At 35.6% G+C, this 24,360-nt stretch overlaps 1 protein-coding gene across 2 annotated transcripts in view; it reads right to left on the reverse strand.

Annotated features, from left to right (window-relative positions):
• Window positions 1-24,360, reverse strand: part of AUH (AU RNA binding methylglutaconyl-CoA hydratase) — a 146,659-nt gene that overhangs the window by 68,132 nt on the left and 54,167 nt on the right. For both annotated transcript variants that reach the window (XM_015591765.2, XM_025048969.1), the window contains exons 5-6: window positions 9,411-9,503; window positions 7,280-7,336 (exon numbers count right to left, since the gene is read on the reverse strand). In XM_015591765.2, coding sequence (XP_015447251.2) covers window positions 7,280-7,336; window positions 9,411-9,503 — 150 coding nt within the window. The remainder of the gene's footprint in view (window positions 1-7,279; window positions 7,337-9,410; window positions 9,504-24,360) is intronic.

Genomic DNA, 24,360 nt, shown 5'->3' on the forward strand with positions numbered 1-24,360 from the left:
TCAACATTTCAGGACTGTCCCATAGGTCCCTGAGATTCAGTTCATTTATTCACAGCCTTTTTTGTTTCTCTCTGTTATTCTAATTTCTACTGACCTATCTTCAAGTTAACTCAATTTCTTTTGTAATCTCTATTCTGCAATTCAATCTACCCAATGTGTTTTTGACTATTGTATTTTTCAGTCCTAAAATTTCTGTGGGTATTATATCTTTTATTTACTTTTTAAACTTTCTATATTTCCATTTATTCATGTGGTATAAGGCCTAAAACTAAGGCTCAGTATTATGTACTACCTAATATCCAAGGAAACCAGGGGAACCACAAATGACCTGGCCACAAGTTCCCTTCCCCGCTTTGCTCCCGTGGATAAGTCCCCTAGACAAACAAACTTAAGTAGGGATGGTTCCTACTTATCCCTGGGGAATGAATTCCAATTTCTTGCCAGACTATGGAATTATTCAAACAAACCAATCACATCCTTCCATGGGAACCAAAGGGCACCCCAACCTCTTATCACTAAGCCTGCCATCCAAAGCCTGTTTTTTCACTCTGTTCCCAAGTGCAACTTGTGTGTGGCCCTGTAGGACTTGTGGTGTCTTCTTACCCCGGACTGTGAGTATTTGTGGCTGAATAACTGCTACAAATCACATCTGTCCACTGTCAGGCGTCATGTATCTGTCCATCTCCCAAAACCTAGGAAAGGAATCCCTCCCTCCCCAACAAGGTGAAGAGGGAGTAATGGAATAGTTTATCTTTACTTCTTGGAGCATTTTTGTAATAACTGCCTTAAAATCTTTCTCAGATAATTCCAACACCTGTCATCTTGGATGGCATCTGTTGATCTTCTTCTCCCATGCAATTTTTGTTTTAGCATTCAATCAGCTTGGTTATATTCAGGCTGCACCTTCCAATCAGTCTTCTGTGGATTATAGTTTCAGTGTTAGCTATGTTTTCAAGGGTTTCAGCCGGTTTCAGATCTGGGCAGTAGTCCACCACTTGGTTCAAATTCTCAAAGTGTCTGGTGTGCTGTTTAGCATCAGAGAACACATGCTACCCCAGGAATGGTCCAGGAGTTCACAATCGATTTTATGGGGCTCTCTTCCTGTGCTCTTCACTCTTTACCATCTTCCTGGTACTTGCTGGTTCCCTGGGGCTCCCTGTCTTTCTGGTCCTCTGGCTAGAACAATGGGGTTGTGTTTACCTTGCTGTCTTCTGCACTCCAACACCCACGTCTAAGGTAGATGGATTGAGAAAAGAGAAGGAATGGGCACTTGTTCTCACCCTCTTGACACAACAGATCCTCTGACTGAAGAGACGGTTCTCCTCCTTCAGAATTTTTGGTATTTTGAGTCCTGGCTGCTGTCGCTACCAGGAAATTCACTTCCCAGTTTCTTGAACCTGAACGAGAGAGATTCTCCTGGAGTCCTCTCTGTGCCAATGTCCATTTCTCGGTTATTTCAGACCTGGCCAGTAGATGCTAGGAAAAAAATAAATTCCACATTTTTATTTTCAGCCCAGACCACTCTCCTAAACTCCACATTTACAAAATCATATACTTGATAAATGCTGCACTTAAATGTTTAACTTGGATTTTTAACCAAACATGTCCAAAACAATATTCCTTATTGTCTCTTCCAAACCTGCTCTTTTCATAGCTCTCTGCATCTTCAGTTACTCCAGCCAGAAGCCTTGGGTTCATTCTTTATATCCCTCTTTTACATTACTCGTCCAATCTGTCAAGAGATTCTCCAGAGCCAACCACATCCCACTACATCCACCACCACTGTCCAGTCCAGGCCCTATCACACTCCACTAGAATTACAGCCACAAGATCCTGACAGGAAAAAGCTCCTGCCTCTAACCTGGACCTACTGATGTTTACCCTGGCATGGTAACCAGACAAATCTTTAGAAGCCTAAGATAACACTGCATCTCTGCTGACAACTTGTGGACCCTTCTCAGTCAGGGTAAAAGCTATAATCCCTTTATGCTGACTCCACTGCTGCTTCTCTGACCGTGTCTCCTAACATTCTCCTCCTCCTGTCTGTTATGGTTGCAGTGGTAGGGTTAATGTTCTAGGCATGCTCCCATCTTAGCCCTTTATCCTAGGTGTTCCTTTACCTGAAATGCTCTTCCTCCTATCTGTGTGACTAAGTTCCTCGATCCCTACTAGTCTTAACTCCAATGTTACCTTCTCAACTTCCTGTCTTAGAGTAGAAATCCCACCCCTCCTCAGAACCCTTGCCCTATTTCTTTTTCTACAGCACTGTGCACTTCCACCATAACTCACAACTTATTATTTACTGCCCCTGCACTGGAATGTCAGCTTTTTGGCAACAGAACAGCGATCTTTCCTTGTTTGTTCACAGCCGTATGCCTAGTGTCTACACTGGTGCATGGCTCAAAAAACATTTGCTAAGTGAATAAATATGCCTGGAACACAGTATGTAAGCAAAAGGAGCAGCAGTAGGAGAGAAAGTTAGAAAAGTGCTGGGGAACTTACAGGCGTTGTAAACTGAGGCTGATAGCTGACAGAATTTACACCTTTTCCAAACTCATGATTCCCAGTTGAAAACTGCCTTATTTCTGTTGAATTCCAACAACTTTATAATGATAGAGTGGTTATGATACTTGTACACATTTAATTTCTCCTACAAGATTTAAATGGGCAATTCCAAGGAAGCACTGAGTCATATGTACATGCATATATGTATATGCATGTGCATGCATGTGTTTACATGTATGTCACACATGTGTGTACATGCATGCATGTGTGCATATGAGTATATTTGTGTGTACGTGTATGCATGTGTGATATAGGTGTGTATACATGTGTATGTATATGTTTGTGTGTACATGTATGTGTTCGTACATGTTTCTTCCACAGTAACTTACAAAATGGCCTGTCAACAGTGGGAAGCCAACAACTAACATCTAAAAAACCCTCATTAGACAAAAAGAAAGTGAAGTGGTCACTGAATCACATTTTAAAGTACAAAGAAATGAGGTATGTTAATAAATGTACAAGACCTCAGAGAGCTGAATGCGTGCTGGACTTTAGAGAGATCATTTAGGAAGCAGTCCGTTAAATCTAATGGTGCTGTCCATTGTTCATAATACGGGTAACTATCTGACATTTTATAAGCCTCTTTAAAAAAGCAGTCTTATTTTTGTTGTTATACTTTTCTTCTTCCTGAAATATTAATCAGATTTGGCACAGAAAGGTCTTTTGCTATTTATGAAAATCAAATTCACCCTCACAGGATGATGAGTCACTCTTGAGGATATTCAAAGGAATAAGCTCAGTTTCTGATATAAATTCTAAGAGGATTTCAATAAAGGTTATAAACAAAACTTTCCAAAATGAATACTGTGTTCAGGATAAGACACACAGGATTTAAAAATTTATCATTACTTCATAGACACATCTTAAAATAGAGTTCCCAGACACCCTGCCAAGAGACTGTCTTATTGCTAAACACAACCAATGGTGAGACAGACAGTGATGCCCCATCTCTCACCCTGGAGGGAAGAAAACAGACAAAATTGGGGACTCTTGTCCTGGTTTGTGAAACCTGATTGCTCTAATTTTCTCCTTTTCCTTTTAAATTTGGGAAATAGTCAATGACAATAATAATTATTGAAGATGCTTTTCCTGAAAAGTTTCCAGGAAGAGAATGCTAAAAGTGTACACACAGTTAGTCACCACCTGAATTAAGAGATTAAAGTTGTTGTCACTCAAAGTGAGACAACCTAAAATTAAGTGCCATCAAATCAAATTAAAATGAACACAGAACATGACCCATTTAGAATTCTTCGCAAAATATTTTAACCTAAACCTGAACATGAAGAAATAACTGTTAAACTCACAATGTGCAAACCTCAGTATTGGAAAAGCAAAATAAAAACAACTACAAACAACATTTTGAAACAAAATGTTAATATTGTTCAGTGTGATAATACTGTTGTGGTTATGTAAGAGTCTGTTCTTATACTTAGGGAAAGCATGCTGAAATATTTAAAGGTACCCCTTGTTATTTTGAAATGATTCAGCGAAAAAAAATGGAAGTGCATGTGAGAGTAGAAGATGGAGGGTGGAAGAAGAGGAGACATAGGAAGGAAAGATCTTTCTGAAGAATATAAACAGGTTCATTTTACTGCCTTTCAAATTTCCTAAAGTGTGAATATATACAAAGTAAAAAGCTGGAGAGAATAAAAGAGAACCACAGAGCAGTGGAAATACTAGACATCTTGTCCAGTATAGTATATATACCCAAGCAAGAAGTCCTAACATTATCTTAGTTATAATAAAGCTTCTTGACACAACCCCAAATCCTCCAGTAGAATAGAAGAAGCAATAAACAAAAGCAAGGAATGAGGGAACCTGCCAACATTTTGTGTGCAAAGAAATTTTTAAACTGTCCAATAAAAATAGCTTAATCCTCTGAACTTGTTTTATTCGATTCTTATAAATATGTGAAAGGGTGGCACTGTTTGAGGAGCTATTTATAAAAGAGAATTTTATGTTATACTACTGGAGCATTCTCCCAGTTGGAAAGAAGAAAGTTTAGCTCTTTCTTGAAGGTGAAAATATTTGAGAAAAGAGTAGGGCTACGTAGTGTACAAAAACACCCAATATAACTTAAATTATTGTAGGAAGGTCCTAAAGTAACAATTTTAATTATTTTTAAATTTGCTAGTAATTGAAATAACACTGTATTTTGTATAATATTCATCTTTAATCAAAAATATATACATATATTGCAAATAAAAGTACTCGTTTAAGTATATGATAGTCAATTACATTCCATTTTTAAATTACATCTGATATAATATCATTTTTAAAAGTTCATTTGGTTTTAATATTTCTACACTCTGATGGCAGATGATTTCCTTATAGAAAAATCTAAAATTTAAAATACCAATCTAAAAACTGCATTATAATGGTCTGTTAATATTCATATTCACTAGGAATATTACTATCTCTTCAAAATAATCATTTTCTAACTTGTTTTAAGGAAAACTATAAAATATGCCTTAAAAATAATCACATTGTTAGTCAGGTTCAAGTTCAAGTAAACAAACAAACAAAAAACCTAAATGCTAGGTTTTAATCAATTGTTTCCCAGTAAACTGTTATCACAATGGGCAGAAGTGATAATAATATGACAACCCGGATCATCAGGTTAACTCTTTTATGTTTATCAAATACACAGTAAATCCAAATAGGGAGGTGCAGTTTCATTTAGATTAATGGTAAAGCATTCTAAATTTTATGATAAATTTAATAAAAAATTTAAAAATAACGTAATTATGAGAATATGTCGTCCAAATTCAATCAAATTTACAAAAGCTGGGTTCCAATTAATAGATCCACTATCAAGGAGGACCCTAAAGAACTTAAGTACACTGGGAAGAATATGCTAGTTTCTAGACCTCTTATGGTACACAGATAGCTCATAAGAGAAAACGGAAGGAGCTAAAGCTATCACCTTCATTCCTATAGTGTCATCATCAATTAAGCTTTTTCATCTAGTCACACACAACAATACTCTCATACAACTGTTTTACTTTCTGGTGCTTTTAATATAAAACATTTCACATTCAAGGCATGGAAAACATCCCAATTTTCAAGTTCATCTTCCTTCCATCCCCCATTTCTACCACATACTAAGTCCGTGTCCAAAAAAAAAAAACCACTGTAGTAGTTCTCTAGAGCTGCTAGAATATATTATCAAAAACTCAGTGGCTTAAAACAATGAAATTTAATTCTCATAGTTCTGGAGGACAGAAGTCCAAAATCAATATGTTGCTGGAATGGTTCCTTCTGGAGGCTCCAAGGAAGAATCTCCTAACTTCTGGTAACTACCAACAATTCTTGGCCTCCCCTGACTTGTCAACACATCTCCCCAATCTCTTTGTCTTTACATGCCCTTCTCCTCTCTGTTTCTCTTTTGTCTGAGTCTTCACCTCTTCTTATAAGGACATTTGTCACTTGTTTTAAGGTTCTTTCAGATAGTCTCATCTTAAGAATCTTAACTTAATTACATCTGTAAAGATACCTTTTCCAAATAAGGTCAAACTTACAGGTTCCAGACTGATGTCTTCTGGAGGACCATCATTCAATTATAGTCCCTATCTTTCTAAGATTAGTTATATCCTAATTACTAATAAATGCTTACTTTGTAAAAGAATTTCTAAAACATATTATCCTTTTTCTAAACCTTGTTTTTATTTCGCATATTCGCTATTTAATAATACTTTTCAATTGGACACATTTTCTTATAAATATTTCTTTTAACGGTTTAGTCACGTGAAAAAAGTTGGCATGATAGAACAGGTAGATAGTAAATGTTTTCACCCACCAGAACAGCATTTTCAGGGATTATCAATGTTGAAAACTTAGTGAGTCTTACACATTGATCTGGGTAGTCTTCAGTTTCACTGAATTATGTTTTAGTTTCTACCTCTACACCCTAATCAGGATAAATACTCTTATTATAAAGTTACACATACAATTTAACCTGTTCAAATACAAACATGCCTGAAGTGTTCAATACTGCCTTTAATTTTTTACATTGTTACTGTTATTTCATTCATATACTGTTATCAATGTGCGCATCCTCAAATGAAGTCCCCTTTTTGAATGAACAACTTTACAAAATGTGCATATCTCCAAATTTTCTGTATCAAACAAAAGAACAAAAAATTCAGATTTATTGGGTTATGCAAGATTTCATTATCAATGCTAGAAAAGGGCTTTCTTAAGTGAGTTTTCCAAAAGAAGCAGCTGGTCTACCATTTTTTTAACAGAATAAGCAGCTCCTCTTCAGCTCTAAATTTACTACCCCCAACCTTTGTCTTGCTGTACAGATACAAGAAAGCTGGCACAAAGCCTGGGCAGCCCTGTCCCTCCTCCACTGGGATATGACTATGCATGTGATGCTCTCGGAGGGCGCGCACATTTATAGACCCACATAAAAGTTACAAAATAGCAGTGTCACCCTGCAAGAATAATGTGACCAGTACAATAATTTTTAAAGTTAAGAAATCATACAGAAAAGCACAGGAGAAAGCTCAAAAAGAGAGTAACAGCCAGCGTACCTGCCGTCTTCACACCTACATAAGTTAAATGAGTGCGTTTTGAATAAAAGAGTGCATTTACTACTGAAGCAAACAATACAGCATTAATCTCTTTACCCAAAATGTTACCTCTTCAATTAACACGTTTTTGCCTTATGCCCTGTTTTTAGGAACAAATAGGCGTGAACAATTCATACCTCCACCAGGAATAATTGCCATCTTTGTTTCAACCAGGCCCATTTTTGCAGAGGAAGCTAAAAAGGAAGGAAAAAAATTAAGTAATATTCATATCATTTAAGTCAAATGTAATAACTTGAAAAAGTCAGTAAAATAAGCTATAAATACAGTAGTCCCACCCTTATCCACGGAGTATTTTACTGTCCACAGTTTCAGTTACCTGAGGACGAAAGCTGTCCAAAAATATTAAATGGGAAATTCCAGAACTAAACAATTTGTAAGTTTTAAATTGCATGCTATCTGAGTAGTGTGATGAAATCTCCATCCCTCTCTGTCCTAACTAGGGTCTGAGGTATCCCTTTGTCCAGCATTTCCACACTGTAGACGCTACCTGCCCTTAGTCACTTAGTAGCTGTCTTAGCTATCAGATCAATTGCTGCAGTTATCGCAGTGCTTATATTCGAATCACTCTTATTTTACTTAATTGCCTCAAAGCACAAGAGTAGTGATGTTTGCAATTTTGATATGCCAAAGAGAAGCCATAAAGAGGAAAAAAAAAAAAAATACCCGGTCTAAATAGGGTTCAGTATTATATGAGGCTTCAGGCATCCACTGGGGCTCTTGAAATGTATACCCTCGGATAAGGGGGAACAACTGTATTCTGTTTACAAATTAAATTTGTGTCAAAGATCTTTTTCAAAATCACTTCAGAAAGCATTTAGCTATGAAAATAAGTAACACTCTAAATTATATATATTAAGAGATTCACAAATTTTCTGTAAAAAAATTACTTGGCAGTGAATTAATTTCTGATGCAGAAAGACCAGGGTTGTAACTACATAATCTGACCTGATACTGCCAAGTCATGTTTGAAGGATTAGATCCCATTAATTATCCAGGATGCGGAGGGAGGCTATGTCTGACAAGTATGAATTCTTTAGCTGCCTGAATAGTCCTCCAGATCAAACGGCTTAATATATATCAGATATGGCAACTTTTCAAAACCAAATCTCTGGATATTTTTGACAAATGGTTTTACTGTTCTGAGAGCCAGACAGGGCTCCTTTTTTCATGTTTGTTTTAGGGCTACTTTAAAATATCTTAATTCTTTATTTGCATATCCAAAAGTACTTGGACGACCTTCCCATATCCTAATTCCCAGAATCTGCATTCTTTCAGAAATGAGTTACATGTATCTTGGCTTTTCAATTTAAAAACCAATGATTTCATACAAGAAAACAGAGATCCAAAATGAAAAGAGGAAAAAGTACACATGGACTAGCAACTGCAAATCCCAAGAAAGTCACCCTTTTAACAGGCAGCTCCATCAGAAGTAATAGTGGGAACGAGAGGAAGAACAGTGCAAATATTTGCTGCATGCTTCATCTAGTCCTTGGTCCTGGAGCCCCTTTATGTGACTACAATGAGGAAACAAGGACACAGACAGCACTGTTACCATACAGAAGATAATATGGAGGACAGTAGTGGCAAGACGCAGTGAAGTAAGGGGCTGTGATGCCAGATGGCCTGGGTTCACATCCCAGTTCACTGATTTGGGGTTTGTTATTTCACCTCCCTTGAGCTTCCTCAAGCACCACAAAGTGCCTATCTCACAAGGCTGTTAGAAAGAGTGAGTTAATACATGTCAAGTGCTTAGATTCGCACTGGACACCAAGTGAACATAGAGCACAGAGCGCTAATTGTTTTCATTACTATTTTTACAATCACCTCATCCAATCCTCAAAAAACCATCCAGGAAGAAAATGAACCACAAAGAGATTAAGTTATTATTATTATAGCTAAAATAATTAAATACTTGGACATAGACATAGATTAACTCATTTAACTTGCACAAAAGCAAATGTCATTTTCCCTAATTTAGAGAAGGAAAATGGTCTACAAAGGATAGGACCTAAGGTTCAAACTCAGTTCTGTCTGACCCAATTCCTGTTCTTCTTTCTTATTGCCAAGACTGAAGAAAGACTATAAAAGACTATTTTAACTGGAAATTTTAAATACTTCATTAAGCCCAAGAGGTGACTTTTTCTAAATGTTCTCAACAGGAAAAGAACAAAATATTTGGAATTTTCTGAAGAGTAAGAACAAACCTCGTTTTAAAAATGTTTAGTTTTTTCTAAAATTAACTCTTACCTGCTACTCTTATATCACACGCTAACGCCAGTTCAAGACCACCACCTAAAGCGAATCCATCTATTGCTGCAATCGTTGGCACTGGTAGATTAGCTGAAATAGAAAGATTTTATGCTTCTTTAGTAAATTAACTTCCTGTGTAATTTATTTTAGGTTTTTTTCCTGTGACTATGTTTTTTAAATGGGATATTATATACAGAATTGTGTATCCCTTTTGCCTTTAACAAAATAAGCATTTCCTTCAGTGTTATTTTTCAAAAACATGAAATGACTATATGTGCAATCTCCCCATATTACTGAAATACTTTCATAAATATTTTTTGTTGAAATTAAGAGAATCATAGATCTGACTTCATAATTTTAGAGCCTAAAGTCTTATATGAGATGTTGGTTCAGACAAATTTCAAGTTGAAATGATTTAGTTCACAATCCTTTATGGTTACCTTGGTGCTCAGAATGATAATCTCATTCGAAGAAGTAATAAATACATCTACTCAAACAAGACAGAAGCAGTTCAAGTGCTGCTGGGACACTGACACACTAGTTCTATCAGTAAGTAATGAGTACAATGAACAGTAGCTAGAAAATTATCAGGCTCCACCTAATACCACACTTTCAGTGGAAGAGGCTCAGAAGGCCAGAGAACCTACCCAGAAGCATGACTGGGCAAGGTCAGCCAGTTAACCAGACCTTACTGAGTCCAGAAACAGAATATTATTGTAATGAAACTTTTGTGAATTAAAGTATAGATTTTATTTTTATAACTGGTTCAAAAACTAGTTATTCTGTGAAGCAGAATCCTTCCTATTTTTTTTTTTTTTTGACTATAGTCAACCTTAATATATAAATAGAATGTGAAGCTAAGCTGGTCAACCTTAATATATAAATAGAATGTGGATATTAAAAAGGTACCATCTCTTAATTGTTCTCAATTTAAAAAGAGAATAGTTACATAATAGAGGTGTTAGCTAATGCTATGGTGGTAATCAAAGTACAATATATATCAAATCAACATGTTGTACTCCTTAAACATATAAAATGTTATGTCAATTATAACTCAATTTAAAAAATAAATTAAATAAAAATGAACCATCCCAAAAAATCTCTCTTTTACAAGTTATTCTGATATGTGAAATTCTGCAGACAAAGAGGTTCATTCCTTGACCCCTTTGAAAATATACAAAAGTACACTTTTATTCATATGTGAAAGAATTCTTCAGATTTATTCTAAGAGCAAAGTCTGAAAAGGCTGGAATGGAGCACATATACATGCTGCGACCTGAAGAAAAAGCACTCCCGAGAGAGCCGGGATGGAGAGGGCATTGGAACAGTGCATATTTCACTATCTGTACCTGTCTAAACATTTCAAGGGAAGATAAGAGTTTGAGAGGACAGGTCAAATTCAAAGGTGCTCCATGTAATGTGCTTTAGAGCAGCAGTCCTCAACCTTTTTGGCACCAGGGACCAGTGCTCCTATGAGATGAAGAAGCTTTGCTGGCTGGTCCACTACTCACCCCCTGCTGTGCCACGGACTGGTACTTGTCAGCGGCCTCAGGGGTTGGGGACACCTGCTTTAGAGCACACTTGATGACAAAATGAACAGAAAGCTAAGTCGGTGTTTATAATCATGATATGAGTTTAATGGAAAAAAAAAAAAAAGAATATCTAGTTAATTTTATATGACAATAAGGAAGAAAAATCAATAAAGGAACATAATGGCAAGTTAATATTGAGTGGTTTCCAAGATCATCTCCAGCCACTACAAGTAAAAATATGGAATTGCTTCATTACCTAATCCTCAATACACCTTCCTTTCTAGGAACCCAGCTATAGCAACTATTCTATTTCCAGACTCCAATCTACTACCTACCTAATCTGAAGTTTCTCCCATTAAAAAACAAAAAACAAAAAACACCTTTCTCTAGGCCTAGCTAAGGCCTTGGCTCACCATCCTCTAAGACAAGCTTCTGGAAGCTTATTACCCATGCCGGCTCACCTCCGCCACACAGCTGTAGTCCTACTCCACCTCATCACCTCACTGAAACTGTTCTTGCTCTGGTTACCAGTGACCTTGACATTGTCCAATAACCAATGGGCACTACCTGGTCCCTATTAAAGGTGTTGCCTCTGAGGATCAGAGGCATTCATCCTGGACACTCCCTCTCCTTGAATTCTTCTCTTCATTTGCCTGCTGGGTATTCCCTCATCTTTCCCACCTTTCCATTTACCTCTGGTTAGTCTCGGCCTTCTCTCCCTCTCAAAAGCTCATTCCTACCATAACTTTTACCACCTATTTAAACCACTATTTAAATACCAATGATGTCAAATCTCTATCTCAAACCCAAACTTATCTCTAAACTGACTCTCTTTAGCTACCTGTTGTAGGATGTATCTACTTAAATGCTTTATCATGTTCAAATTAACTTCTTATCAATCCTCTAGATTCTGTTTCACTTTTGGTAGCACCTCCAACCACCAAGCTACCCAAGACGGACAACCTGAAGTCATCCCAGATTCCTCCTCTACGGGTAGAGTTCTGCGTCCCCTCATTTCTCACCATAGAAGGTCTCTAACTGACCTTCTTCACCTGTACTTGGCCCTTTCCAATTCATCTTCCATATTTCTTAGATGATAATCTTTCTAAAATGAAAACACAGTCATGTTATTCCCTTATTTAAAACTGTATAATAACTTATTCTACATTCAGGATAAAAATGGAGAAAACTTTTAGTACAGCATGGGAGGCGCCTGATAAACTAAGGTCTGTCTACCTACTCAACCTCTCCAACGTAGACACCTAGTGTGTTTCTGCCTGAAACTACTTAAAGCACCTACAGAAGTCATTCCCATCCATTCCTGAGTACAAGCTGTCCTCTTCCTGGAATGCCTAGCTAGCCCCTAATTGTCTCTCAAGGCATTGTTCCAAAGTCCTTTCCTTTATGTTTCCATGGCACTCGGTACACACTTTTCTATCAGCATTCACCACCATACTGCCCATTCTGAAACAAAGATCAATAACATCACACACACTAATGCTGGTCAATAACATCCTTCTTACCACTCTGAGACAACCCTTAAGATTTTTCATTGCCTACTCTGTCTCTACTACATTAAACCTGGCATTCTTTCTACTTTTCTGTTTATTATTAACTTCTTTTACTTAATATTTTTTAAAAAATGACATGAATATATACAGCCCTATAGAGCTACAGAGAATAAAAACTGCAGAGTTCCTACACTAGAGAGCGCAACAGAAGAGTGTGAGGGTATTCTCTCCTTACTGTGTGAAAATGCTAGTCAACAGTGAATGCTAAAAGCACTCAAATATCTGCTGCAAACTGACTTCAGAAAGAGAAATAACAAAAGTGAGTTTTAAAGGGCCTCCAAAATCAAACCCAGGCCTGAAATACATGTACCACTGAGTTACAGTTTCTGAAAATTCCAACCCATAGTAAGCAGGTATTGTCTCATATTCCTTATATTTGTCCTAAACACAAGAACAAATTGATGTGATGTATATGGGAAGAGGAATTTTTCTTCACATCAAATTGTGCACTGAAAATGATGACTAAAGAGAAAGGTTGAAGGAAAATTTTGGGCTGTAAATCATGAAAGTAATATTCTATAATTTCATAAGCCCTGAAGCATAACAGAAAGAACACAGGAAGATTACAATTCCTGGTCCTCTATAATGTTGATACTGAAACCAACACAAAGGGGACAACTGCCTCAAAAAGAGCCAACAAGGCTTTGCTCTACATTGTTTAATTAATATTCTCAAATATCATACTTAAAAAATCACACTTAGCCAATAGAATATTAAAAAGTACCATTTTTTAGAAGTATAAAATACCATTTAAAAAATTTATTGCACATAAAAAAATGCAAAGAAAATTAGTTAATAAATATGTCCTTCCTCTTCATTGTGAGAGGTACTATAAACTAATATGTTGATAAAATAAAATGATGAGGGAGAGGGCATGTTCAACAGACAGGTTTCAGGTTCCACATGACTTGCAGTGGTCTCCAGCCTTTTTGGCACCAGGGACCAGTACTCTCATAAGAATCTCATGCCTGATGATCTGAAGTGGAGCTGAAGTGGTGATGCTAGCGCTAGGTAGCAGCTGCAAATACAGATGAGCTCGCTTGCTTGCCTGCCACTCACCTCCTACTGTGTGGCCAAGTTCTTAACAGGCCCCAGATGGTACCCGTCAGCAACCCCAGGGGTGGGGGACCTCTGACTTAAGAGTATGAGGTTTACATAATGCACTGGTGGGAAACAAACAAAGAAAGAAATGCCAATGTGCTGACCTGGGAGGTGAGGGGGCAGGAAGAGGGGATGAAACAAATCTTTCATGTTCAGGTTTTCTTAATTCTGAAGGTAGGGAATATAACAGTTTTCCCCTGTATTTTTATACTTTTTGGAAGTAATGAAAATTATTTTTAAATTTGATAGTTAAGAGCTTAAGAGATTTTCTCAAAAAGATGAGTTTTTTAATATTGCAACTTATATCAAATATATAACACAAAATGACAAGAAATGCAGGATCCTTATAAAAGAACAAGGAAAACAGGAAATTAACACATGAATCATTAAATAAGTAAACTACTTGGTATTTTCAAATATTAATTAACAAAAATTAGCATTATATAAAGCACTGTATAAATTTTTCCTACTGAATAGAACAGTTTAACTAGTACTCAATGAGTAATTAAATTACAATTCAAATCCTGAAATTCTACATAATTTTTTTCTGAAAGATTGTTTTTCTTTCTTTTTTAAATTTATTTTTTAATTACAGTTGAAAGATGTTTTTCTTAGTAAATTTTTTCAGGAAAATATGAGTCATCTCAAAGCACATGCTTGTTTCATAGTTACCTAATATGCTAGGTTTTACATCAAGTATTTCTTCTACTTGGGAGCCCTTAATAATCTTAGAGAAAACTCAGTAAAGCACACCTTTAGAAAGGAAGATTATCTGTTTCAAAGAACTGAAATAGCAAAATGGCAATTGTATAAGAGTGTGACCAAATTAAACAGGACCTGGCACAATCAAGGGCTATTCCCAACAGCAACAGCAAGAAATTATGACTCAATCAGTTATGCAACCAACAGGGTCAGATACTATTTTGACTTTTGTACCAGGAAACAAGCTAGGTATGACAAAGAAGATAATAATCCTTTGAAATGCTCCTAAAAATATAATTAAAGCTTTGCTATTTTAAGAAAAACTAAAAGAGCTGCAAGGGAAGGCTCTGATCTACTTCAGTGATCTGCAGGAGGACCCCACTGCAAGGATAACTGGAGTCAGAAAGCCATGTATGTGGGGAAAAGGGAAGTGAAGGGCTACTTTCAACTCTGAGAAGGATACAATACATAATGTAGGTTTCAAATAGTTCTAGAAAATAAAAACAATCTATTATGAAAAAATGTTAGTGTCAGTCATAATTTGTAAATTTGGTTTTGCTTAAAGAATAGTATTCCTATACAAAACAGAGAAATCAAATATTTCAAAAGAAATGCCCATATAGTATACTGGAAATCTAACTTTATTAAAATCATTCGAGAATGGAAATAAAATCAACGTTCAATGCAAGTTATAAGGAATTCCTAATTAACCCTACCTTCAGCTTAATGTACTCTCTCCTTCATTCTCATTATCAAGTTTCAAAGGAATGACAACAACAATAAAACCACTCCTGCCCAAAGCCAGCAAGCTGGCTGCCGTTCTCTCTCCTGGATGCCCAGCCAGGGCACTGAGAAAGGAGTTGGTCTGGACACCACCAAACACCGTTTCATCACACAGAGGGGCTGGAAGCCTACAAATGGGAGCCACCATTCCCAGGAGTCAGAAGAGTGACCTTAATTTGACAAAAGCTGCTTGATTTTTCTAAGTGAATATCACTTATTCACAACCTGCCTTTCTGTATGGCTGGCTACCTACAGATCTAGAAATTACTAAAAAGTACTTACTATGTGTGGCCACTGTCATAAGTACCTTACAAATATTATTTAAACCTCCTGCCAACCTTATGACATCAGAACTATTATGGAGACACTTTACTTTACCGATGGAGACAGTGGTCAGAGGAGTTCCTGTTACATGCCTGATATGGCCACGGTTTGAGCCCAGTTGGTCTGGGCCCATGTCTTTGTAACCATTGCTGCCTAACACCAGTTCTCATCTCCTGAATCCAGAGCTTCCGAGAAAGGACTCGGCATTGTAAGTCATACTTTCGTCCTTCCCCAAGGACCCACAACTGTATCTGAGGACAGGGATACACTGTGTCCTCGGGAAGTCTGATGCACACATTAACTCCATGCTCTGCTAATTCACAGAGACTCAGAGAGACAGCACAGCCCACTGAGTTCAAACAGCAGACCCTAGGGAACCGGGTGCAAGGCACCAGTCAGTTGACTGATTATAATAGAGTTCTGATTTGACAGTCAACCCAGACTGTCCTCAGTATACAACAGTATAGGTTATTAAAGTTGAAAGGGCCAAAACTAGCGCATCCTTTTCCTACCAAAATTCCAAATCGAAAAAAGCCTCCCTGAGGGAAATGCTGGTGAGGCAGTCCCCACATACACCCACTCGACAGCTGTGTCTGGAAGATTAACATACATAACTGAGTAATGACTTCCACTGTCAACTGCTACTCCAGAGGTAATAAAGCTCTTGGCACTTCAAATGTTCCTTGACATGGCATATGTAGTTATTTTTGTTTCTGATAAAAATATGACACTGGAAGTAGTTCACTTTTACCTGGTAGAAAAAATATATGTACCATTACTGCCTTGTTTCATTAACTCTTAAGCTCTATATCTTGCTATTCGAAGTACAGTTTGTGCAGCAGCAACATTAGAATCCCCAAAGCTTATTAAAATGTAGACTTCCAGGCCTACTGAACCAAGATCTGCATTTTAACAAGATCCCCAAGGGAAGGTCTGGTTACCTCAGGGAAGTCACAGGGAAGCTGACAATCTCACCTTCCTAGAGAATAACATGCTGATCTACTACACTGAGAGAGGAAGCAGTAAGAGCCTTAACTCTTTGGGCTATAAATGTAAAGATAAAGATTTACACACAAATATTTATGGCAGCTTTATGTGTAGCTGCCCCAAACTGGGCAGAACCCAAATGTCACCATGTAGTACATTCATACAATGGAACACTACTCAGCAATAAAAAAGAACCAACTACTGATACATGCGAAACATCAACAAATCTCAAAAAAGAGGTTGCTGACTGAAAGATGACATACAAAATTAATACATATTGTGTTCCATTTCTTAAAAAATTCTTAAAATGGAAACTAGTCTCTATTGATAGAAAGCAGTTCAGCAGTTGTCTGGGGACAGGTCAGGGATTAGGAGGGAAAGGAGAAAGGAATTACCAAGGGCCAAGAGGAAACTTCTGTGGGTAATAAATATGTTCACCATCTTGATTGTGGTCATGTTTTCACAAGTCAAAGTTACCACATTGCACACTATACTATGTGCAATTTAATGCACATCAATTATACCTCAATAAATGTTTTTAAAAATTATATGACTTGATTAATATGAAAATGATAAATCAAACAAAAGAAAGTACACTTATTTCCTGATCTTTTATAAATAGGAGTCGACTGAGAGATGTAATTTAAAATTTAAAAATTAAGTAATATATGTATGAGTCAATTGAAAATTATAAAGAAAAAATGATGGGATAAGGTGGAAGGGAAGAATTTAAAACTGGAAATATATCAATTCTGTCACTGCTCATAGTAAGAAGTCAATAGAGCTTTCTAAAGAAACAGAGAATCAAGTACACTATGTAAAGTTGTAATAACTTTAGAAAGATAAGAAAGATAACCCGGTGATACAAAAATAAAACCCCTTCCCATTATCAGAATAAACCTACAAATGGGGAGGGGGGAGCAGAAAAATATATAGCATATTTACGGTAATTTTTAAAATGTAAAATCACCAAAATCAGAAGGCATGGCACATCATAATGACAGACCTAACACCAGAAATATCTATACATTGAAAGAAACTGTATTCATCTGGTAAGAAAAAGGCGCAAGTGGATCACAAAGCAAAACCCAAATACACTACAAGCAGAACATTAGAGAAACATCTAAAACCAAAAATACAATTTTAAAAATCTGAAGGATGGATATGGTACTTCAGAGTCAATACAAAGAAAACATCTCATAGTCTTAATATAAAAGAGCAACACTGGGGTAAAAGCATTAAATGGGCCAAAGAAAGGCACTTTATAATGCTTAATAAAGAAGAAATCCACAATAAAGATCCAGCAGTGATAAAATATCTATGCACTAAAAAACATTAGAAGCAGCATCTACAAAGCAAAAACACAATAAACAATAAATTCAAAACAGTACAAATATCACAGCCATTCTCTGACCAATATGCAATCAGTAAACCAGAAAATAACAACAAAAACACTATCTAATTGGGACAGACAATTTAGATGGCCTGGATGCACATTTTCTTCCCCATTTTAGTCGCTTAGCAATGAGCTGGCTCAGTGAGATCAGTTCGGTGCAAGTGCAGACTCTAGCCACCTGCCTCCGGGATGCTTTTTAAAAGGCCACGTTCCTAAAGAGAAAGTGTCCAATGCACATAGTTACACAGATGTCCTCTTCTTCCCTAAAATGCTAAATATATATACAGCATTACAGAGGTAGGTCCCACTCTCCTATAACTTTGGCCCCCAAATTTCTTCTACCCAAATTATTTATCAAAATGGCTAATATAAAAAAATTAATAAATAAGCATATCTTTGGTTATACTATACCCTCTTTCTTTCTTCTTTCAGAAATAGGCCTACCTCCAAGAACACAATGTTTCCTTCGTGCCTAGGTGAAAAGTGCCCTGCGAATTATGCACTGCTGGCTGTGGGCCAACTGCTGAGGGAGTAGCCAGCACAAACCCAGTATACCTGTGACTGGGGTAAGCTGACCTAACAGGCTGGAGAGCCAAATGAGTAAATGTTATCAACATATCTAAAGCCACAACCTTCAACTTAGCTAATATCACTAATAAAGGTAATATTTTGCCTTTTTGTCCACTTTTATTTTATTTTCAATTGACTGCAAACTTTAAAGAGGATTTCTATTTATTAAAGCCCCCTTGGATACTCTAATAATATATAATGATAATTTCTACATCGTTTATAACGGTAAAATCTTAATGTCTATTAAAGGAATAACTATATACATTATAGTATGCCCATAGAAATATTAGAAAATCATTTTTTAATTCAGTGGTGAAAAAATTAATAATAATAATCCCACAGCAGAGAAAACTAGACTCCAAATTATTCCCAGGAATACTTTTTCAAATACAATGTCTTATCACACAGCCAAAAAAAACAAGATATAGTATGAACCAGTAGAAAAAGCAATAAGATAAAGATCCATATAAAACATAATCACCAAATACTTGACTCTCAAAGACATAAAGTCAAGCAGGAAAGTGAAAACTGTAAAAAGTGACAATCGATTTTCAAAAGCATCAAAAAATATTTTAAAATTAAATTAAAAACAATGATTATAAAAACATCAGGTGCAGCTTATGAGAAAATTAGTGAACTGGTAGGTGACAAGAAACTTCAGAGAGAGGTAAGGAGAAACAAAGAAAATATAGAAAAGAGGTAGAGATATAAGGGATACCGTAAGAAGGTCTAATATATATCTAATTGGCAGAAAATAAATGAAACAAAAATCCATCTTAATGAGTTTAAAATAAAGCAGCAAATTAAACCTGAAGAAAATAAAAAGGAATTAATAAAAATCAGGATTTTAAAACAAAAATAACAGAGGATAACTAAAGCCCAAAACAGATTTTTTAAAACGTATAACATAACTGATAAGCCTTGGAGAGCCTGATCAAAGAAAAAAAGAGAGAGGTGACACCAATAACCAATATCAGGAATAAAAAGAGGAAACTACTGCTGATTTTTCAGACATTAAATAAATGAGAATATTATGAATGACTTTATATCAATGCATTTGAAAATCTAAATGAAATGCATACATTCCTAGAAAATTATAAATTTCCAAAAATGAAACAATAAAAACTTGTTTATGTGGTTATCCTCACAGATAAGTTTGTACATAATCTCTAATGTATATACAAATATATATTCATGTAAAAGCCAAGAGAAGGTATAAAAATATACATATTAAATTAGCACATTAGCAATAATTACTTATGTGGGAAAAAAGAGAACGGGGAAAAGCTGCTAAAAAGAGTTTTAAATGTTTACATAAAACACATACTCATATATTTCTTGTGGAACAAAAAGCTAACAAACATGAAAAATACAAAAAAGAATTCCTTTCTTGGTTTTTTTCAAATTCTAGAATATTCCAGAATAATATTTTGTAATGACAGAGCTAAGCCGATAAGCCTGCTTATTTAGCAAAATTGTATAATTTTCACAAAACTGTCCAAAGTCATTATGTGATTAACACCCAATGAAAGTCAGCAAAAGCAATAAAATTCCAAAAAGAAAAAGGGAGAGATCATAAATTGCAAACTGGGATGTTTAACTCTATTCGAAACTATGATTCAATAGGCAAAGGATGTTAACAACTCATACAGGAAAACAATAGGCTTCTAGATAATTGTCAGTTTTCCATCATTCTTGGCAAGAGGTTAAGAAAACTAAAAGTGAGATCTGGAAGTTACTGCTTGGAAAACAGTTAACTGGAGTATTTTATCAATCGAATTACATACTGTAATTCAGCGCTGCCAATTTCTTGTTATTACATCAAATTAGAAGGGGAGAAAGTAAAATATATGCTAAATTGCATTCAATTTAACTAAATTCATTATTTTAAAAACCTCCTTGACCTTCAAAAAACAAAAACAAAAAAGGTACAGTGAATATAAACATCTCAGGCCAATTCTGCAAACTTTGAAAATGTTATTTACGAAGCAATTCTTAACACAACACATCTAAAATAAAAGTCAAATAATCATGGAGGTAACAGTGAAGGAGGTAATATTACAAATGCATAAGCTATCAAGTTGTATTATAATAGTCATTGTAATCTAAGTATTTTCAGAATAAGCTTTACTTCAGATAAAGTAAAACAAAAGTGAAATATCTGAAAGAGCTTCAAACTGTATAATGGTGATAACCTATTAAACTCTAAAAAATCAATCATCTCTGAATTTTTTTGTGAATAATTATCAGAAGCCTCTAAATCAATTGGGAAACTTCAAGGACTATACCTGGAGTTTATGCAGGCTCTTTTTTATTCATTATTCAAGAATCTCTAAATTCTAAAATGAGATACTAGATGAATTTACTTTTACAAGCACATTTCTTAGTTTACTATTTTATGTAATTAAAAAGAATATAATGACTAAATGCATGAAGTGACAAATACAACACTTTAAAAAATCATTCATACCTTATTCATATTCAAAAATTCTGAATCTTACACAGACTATTATTAAACCATAAATCAGACGTTATGCTTTATAGAAAGGTATATGCATATTTTTAAGGAAAAACTTTCAAAATATTCTCATTTATAGTTTATTTATAAGAAATCAAATTATGGTAAGTATTCATTCATAACCAGGGTAAATTTCGAAAACTAGTTTTTTCTAAATAGACATAAACCAAAAAGCCGACAGTCAGAGTAGGAGGCCTCCCGAAATTTCCCAAGTAATAGAGCGTTTTCATCAACTGCCAGCCAAGGAAGCAGCTGCCCAATGCCCCAACACTCCTCTCCAAAAGAGTACTTGTTAATGTCACCAGGACCAACCATTTTACAAAATCCAGTAATCAATTCTTTAGCTTTCATATTACTTGGCCTGTCAGCAACCTTTGATCAAACCCTCCCTTCTTTATGAAAGACCTTCTTCACTTGGCTTTGAGAATAATGTTCCCTTCCTACCTACCCTGGCTGAACTTGCACATTCTCCTTTTTGGTTCTTAATTTTCATTCCAGCCTTGAAACATTATAATGCCTCAGGGTCATCAGATTTTTTTCTGTCTTTTCTTTACAGTGTAAAGGTTTCACACACCATCAACATTCTGATGACTCCCAAATTTCCATTTCGAGCCTGGACTACTTGCCTACACTCCCAACTCATTCCTAGTTGCCTGCCTGACATCTCCACGCAAGATACCCACTAGGCATCAACTATCTTCACATATCTTCACATCTTGAACTTTTGAGCTGTTATCTCCCACTCAGATCTAGCAAATACCTAGTAAACATCCTAATCTACTAATCTCAAATAATCAAACTGCTCAATCCATGATCATTCTATCATTTTCACATCCTGGGAGCAATATGAATTGGGTGGAAGAGAGAAGATCAAATTCAGGCCACTACAGTATGATTCTGGAATTTTAGGTAGAGGCACACAGAAAGGGATTCCAGGAAAGGATACATCTGAAGATGAGAGGAAAGCAGTACAAACTTGCTCACTTGTCTACACCAATAGGATCCTAGTCAATTTAGCCTTTCAATCAGGGACCTACTATATGCCAGTTACTATGCTAGATATTAGGTACAAGTGGAGGGAAAAACCCACCGTATTGTCACAACAGAGAGGAAAAGTACCAGAAGGTAAAGACTAGAATTCCACATTTTCTGAGACGTCCAAATCAAGATTTCAAATGGTATGGCTCAATAAACATCTATCAAAACAATTCACAGAAGTTCACCACATTTTGGTAATACATAAAATGTTAACTTTTCTACAATAAAACAAAACATCTTGTGACAGTCTTTAAGAAATGTTAAGCTGAGCCGATGTTCTGAAATTAAAACAACTTTATACTATGAAAAATAATGTAACTTCCAGCTTGAAATAAAGATAACAGAAAGATCATGTGGTCACCAAAATATTTAAGAATATTCTCTTGTGCAAAGTCAGCTAGGCTAGAGCAGGAAAAAGAGTTAAGATTCCAATAGCAAACCTCTGCAGAAAGGCAGCCAAGATAAAAGTTTGATGTGAGTTTGCTTCTACTACTACTATATTGTGATAGGTTTTGCTTTCTTTCTTTTTTTAATTATCAGTGACTTATTCTGTATTGCTTTGAGTCTTTCAATTCTAAAATTCAAGTATGTCTCAATTCAAAAATTCTAAAACGTGTTAAAGAATGAAAATAAATGAGAAGCATAGACTACTCAAGAGGTTTACCCCATTAAGATTTTTTATAGAGTATTTTCATTCTGTGTACAAAAATATTTCCTATGTATTTGACGGAGAGAGACAGCTTCTTCTGATAGAAAAATGCATATGAACAGTAAATTTTCAATCACATAAGAGAAAACTAATCAGAGAATTTGAAAACTTTCAAAATGAAATTATTTCCTTTTATAAAACTTTATAGTATAACAAAATCTTAAGAAAAAGATGTTTGTTAAATAGATGAATTTTGTAATCTGTCCCTTTTAACATAATTACCTGTATTTCAATGCAAATTAAGCTCTGCATTTACATAGCTAAATTAAAGCTTTTGCAATTTATATTTCATCAGAAAAAAAGAAAAAGGAAGCTGGAAATGCCAGGCATTTTAAAGAATTAACTGTGGAAGATCACTTACAAAAATATTCATATCACACTTGATTCCACAATTTAAAATCCTAGTGAAATCCTATTTTAAATATTTCTCTATAATTAGGTAGCAATTCTTTGAAGCCTCAACTTGAGACAACTGGGCCTGCCCTCCTCCCCCAAACCCCCATTTCTAGTTGAGAATTCTAAAAATGTTTTCTAGCTCTTCATGAAATATCATCTAATTAGATGAAACTGGCCATCAGTAGGTAATTAACACCTCTGCTCTCCATATTCTACATTCCTAATTTGCACAATAGTGGTCCCAGTAGTGATGTGCCCACTGCTGCATGTTAAAAACCGGAAAGTGTGTCTCATGCAGCTGGAGAAGGTGTGGTAAGTTAAGGAACAATAGCTGTTATTAGATCGGGATAATTTCATGTCTGTGCATCAGTGCTGACTTGCCTAATAAATAATCATTACTGCTGTCAACCTAGACATTCCATACTTAGAGGAGGAGGGGGAGGGCATGGGGGAAACTTGTAACAATGATGAACCTTTTAGAAATCAGAGAATTCACCATTTCTTTAGAATGAAACATATCAAAAAGAGCCAAAGAACTAAAAATGGTTCTAGGATTTTGGAGTTATTTTTTTAAGAAGAGGCTTTCTAAGAAGCTATGAACAGTAAAGAATCCTTAGTGAGTCTGAACAAAATATAGAACTTCTTTCTGATCTCTATTTTAATAAAGTAGAGTAGCTTTCAAATGCATCCAGTACTTTTAAGGTCCTTACAGACTTTCTTTCATTAAAAACAAGCAGAACACAGCCAAGAAGAAAGTCCATTCGCTCCTCAGATCCCAGAGAAATCCTCCAGTTGTAGAAAATGAAAATGTAACAGCAGGCAAGAGGAAAAAGTGTTATCAAACAGACAGAACATACCCTGATTTGTACTATTACAGATACTGCTACAATGGCCAATTTAAAAATATCTATGGTTGTTGACAACCAGTTCACAAAATTCCTGAAAATTTAACTATTGTCTTGAGTTCATACAAACACACCTATATATGAAACAGCCCCATGAGTACAATGCAGGAACCTCTTCCACTAGCATTCATTAATATCCAAAAGACAAGCCATTTCTCTAATCCAGGAAGCCCTTCTCTAGTGAAAATGAACTGTGTGAGGAGAACTAGTGGATAAGAACCAAGAAGAAAGCTGGAGATTTGAGTGCAGAATCCGATCCATAAACCAATTCTGTTCTCTCCTTCAAAAATAAAAAGAAAAGAAAAGAAAAAGAAAACATAAAATTATGAGATATTTTCTAAAAATCTAGAATTCTTGCTTCCCTTGGAAATAAGAAAAAAAATATAAGAAAAAAGAGAAAATTGTTCAAGAAATA

This window comes from Pteropus alecto, unplaced genomic scaffold (assembly GCF_000325575.1).
Source record: "Pteropus alecto unplaced genomic scaffold, ASM32557v1 scaffold256, whole genome shotgun sequence".
In the NCBI taxonomy this organism is placed as follows: Eukaryota; Metazoa; Chordata; class Mammalia; order Chiroptera; family Pteropodidae; genus Pteropus; species Pteropus alecto.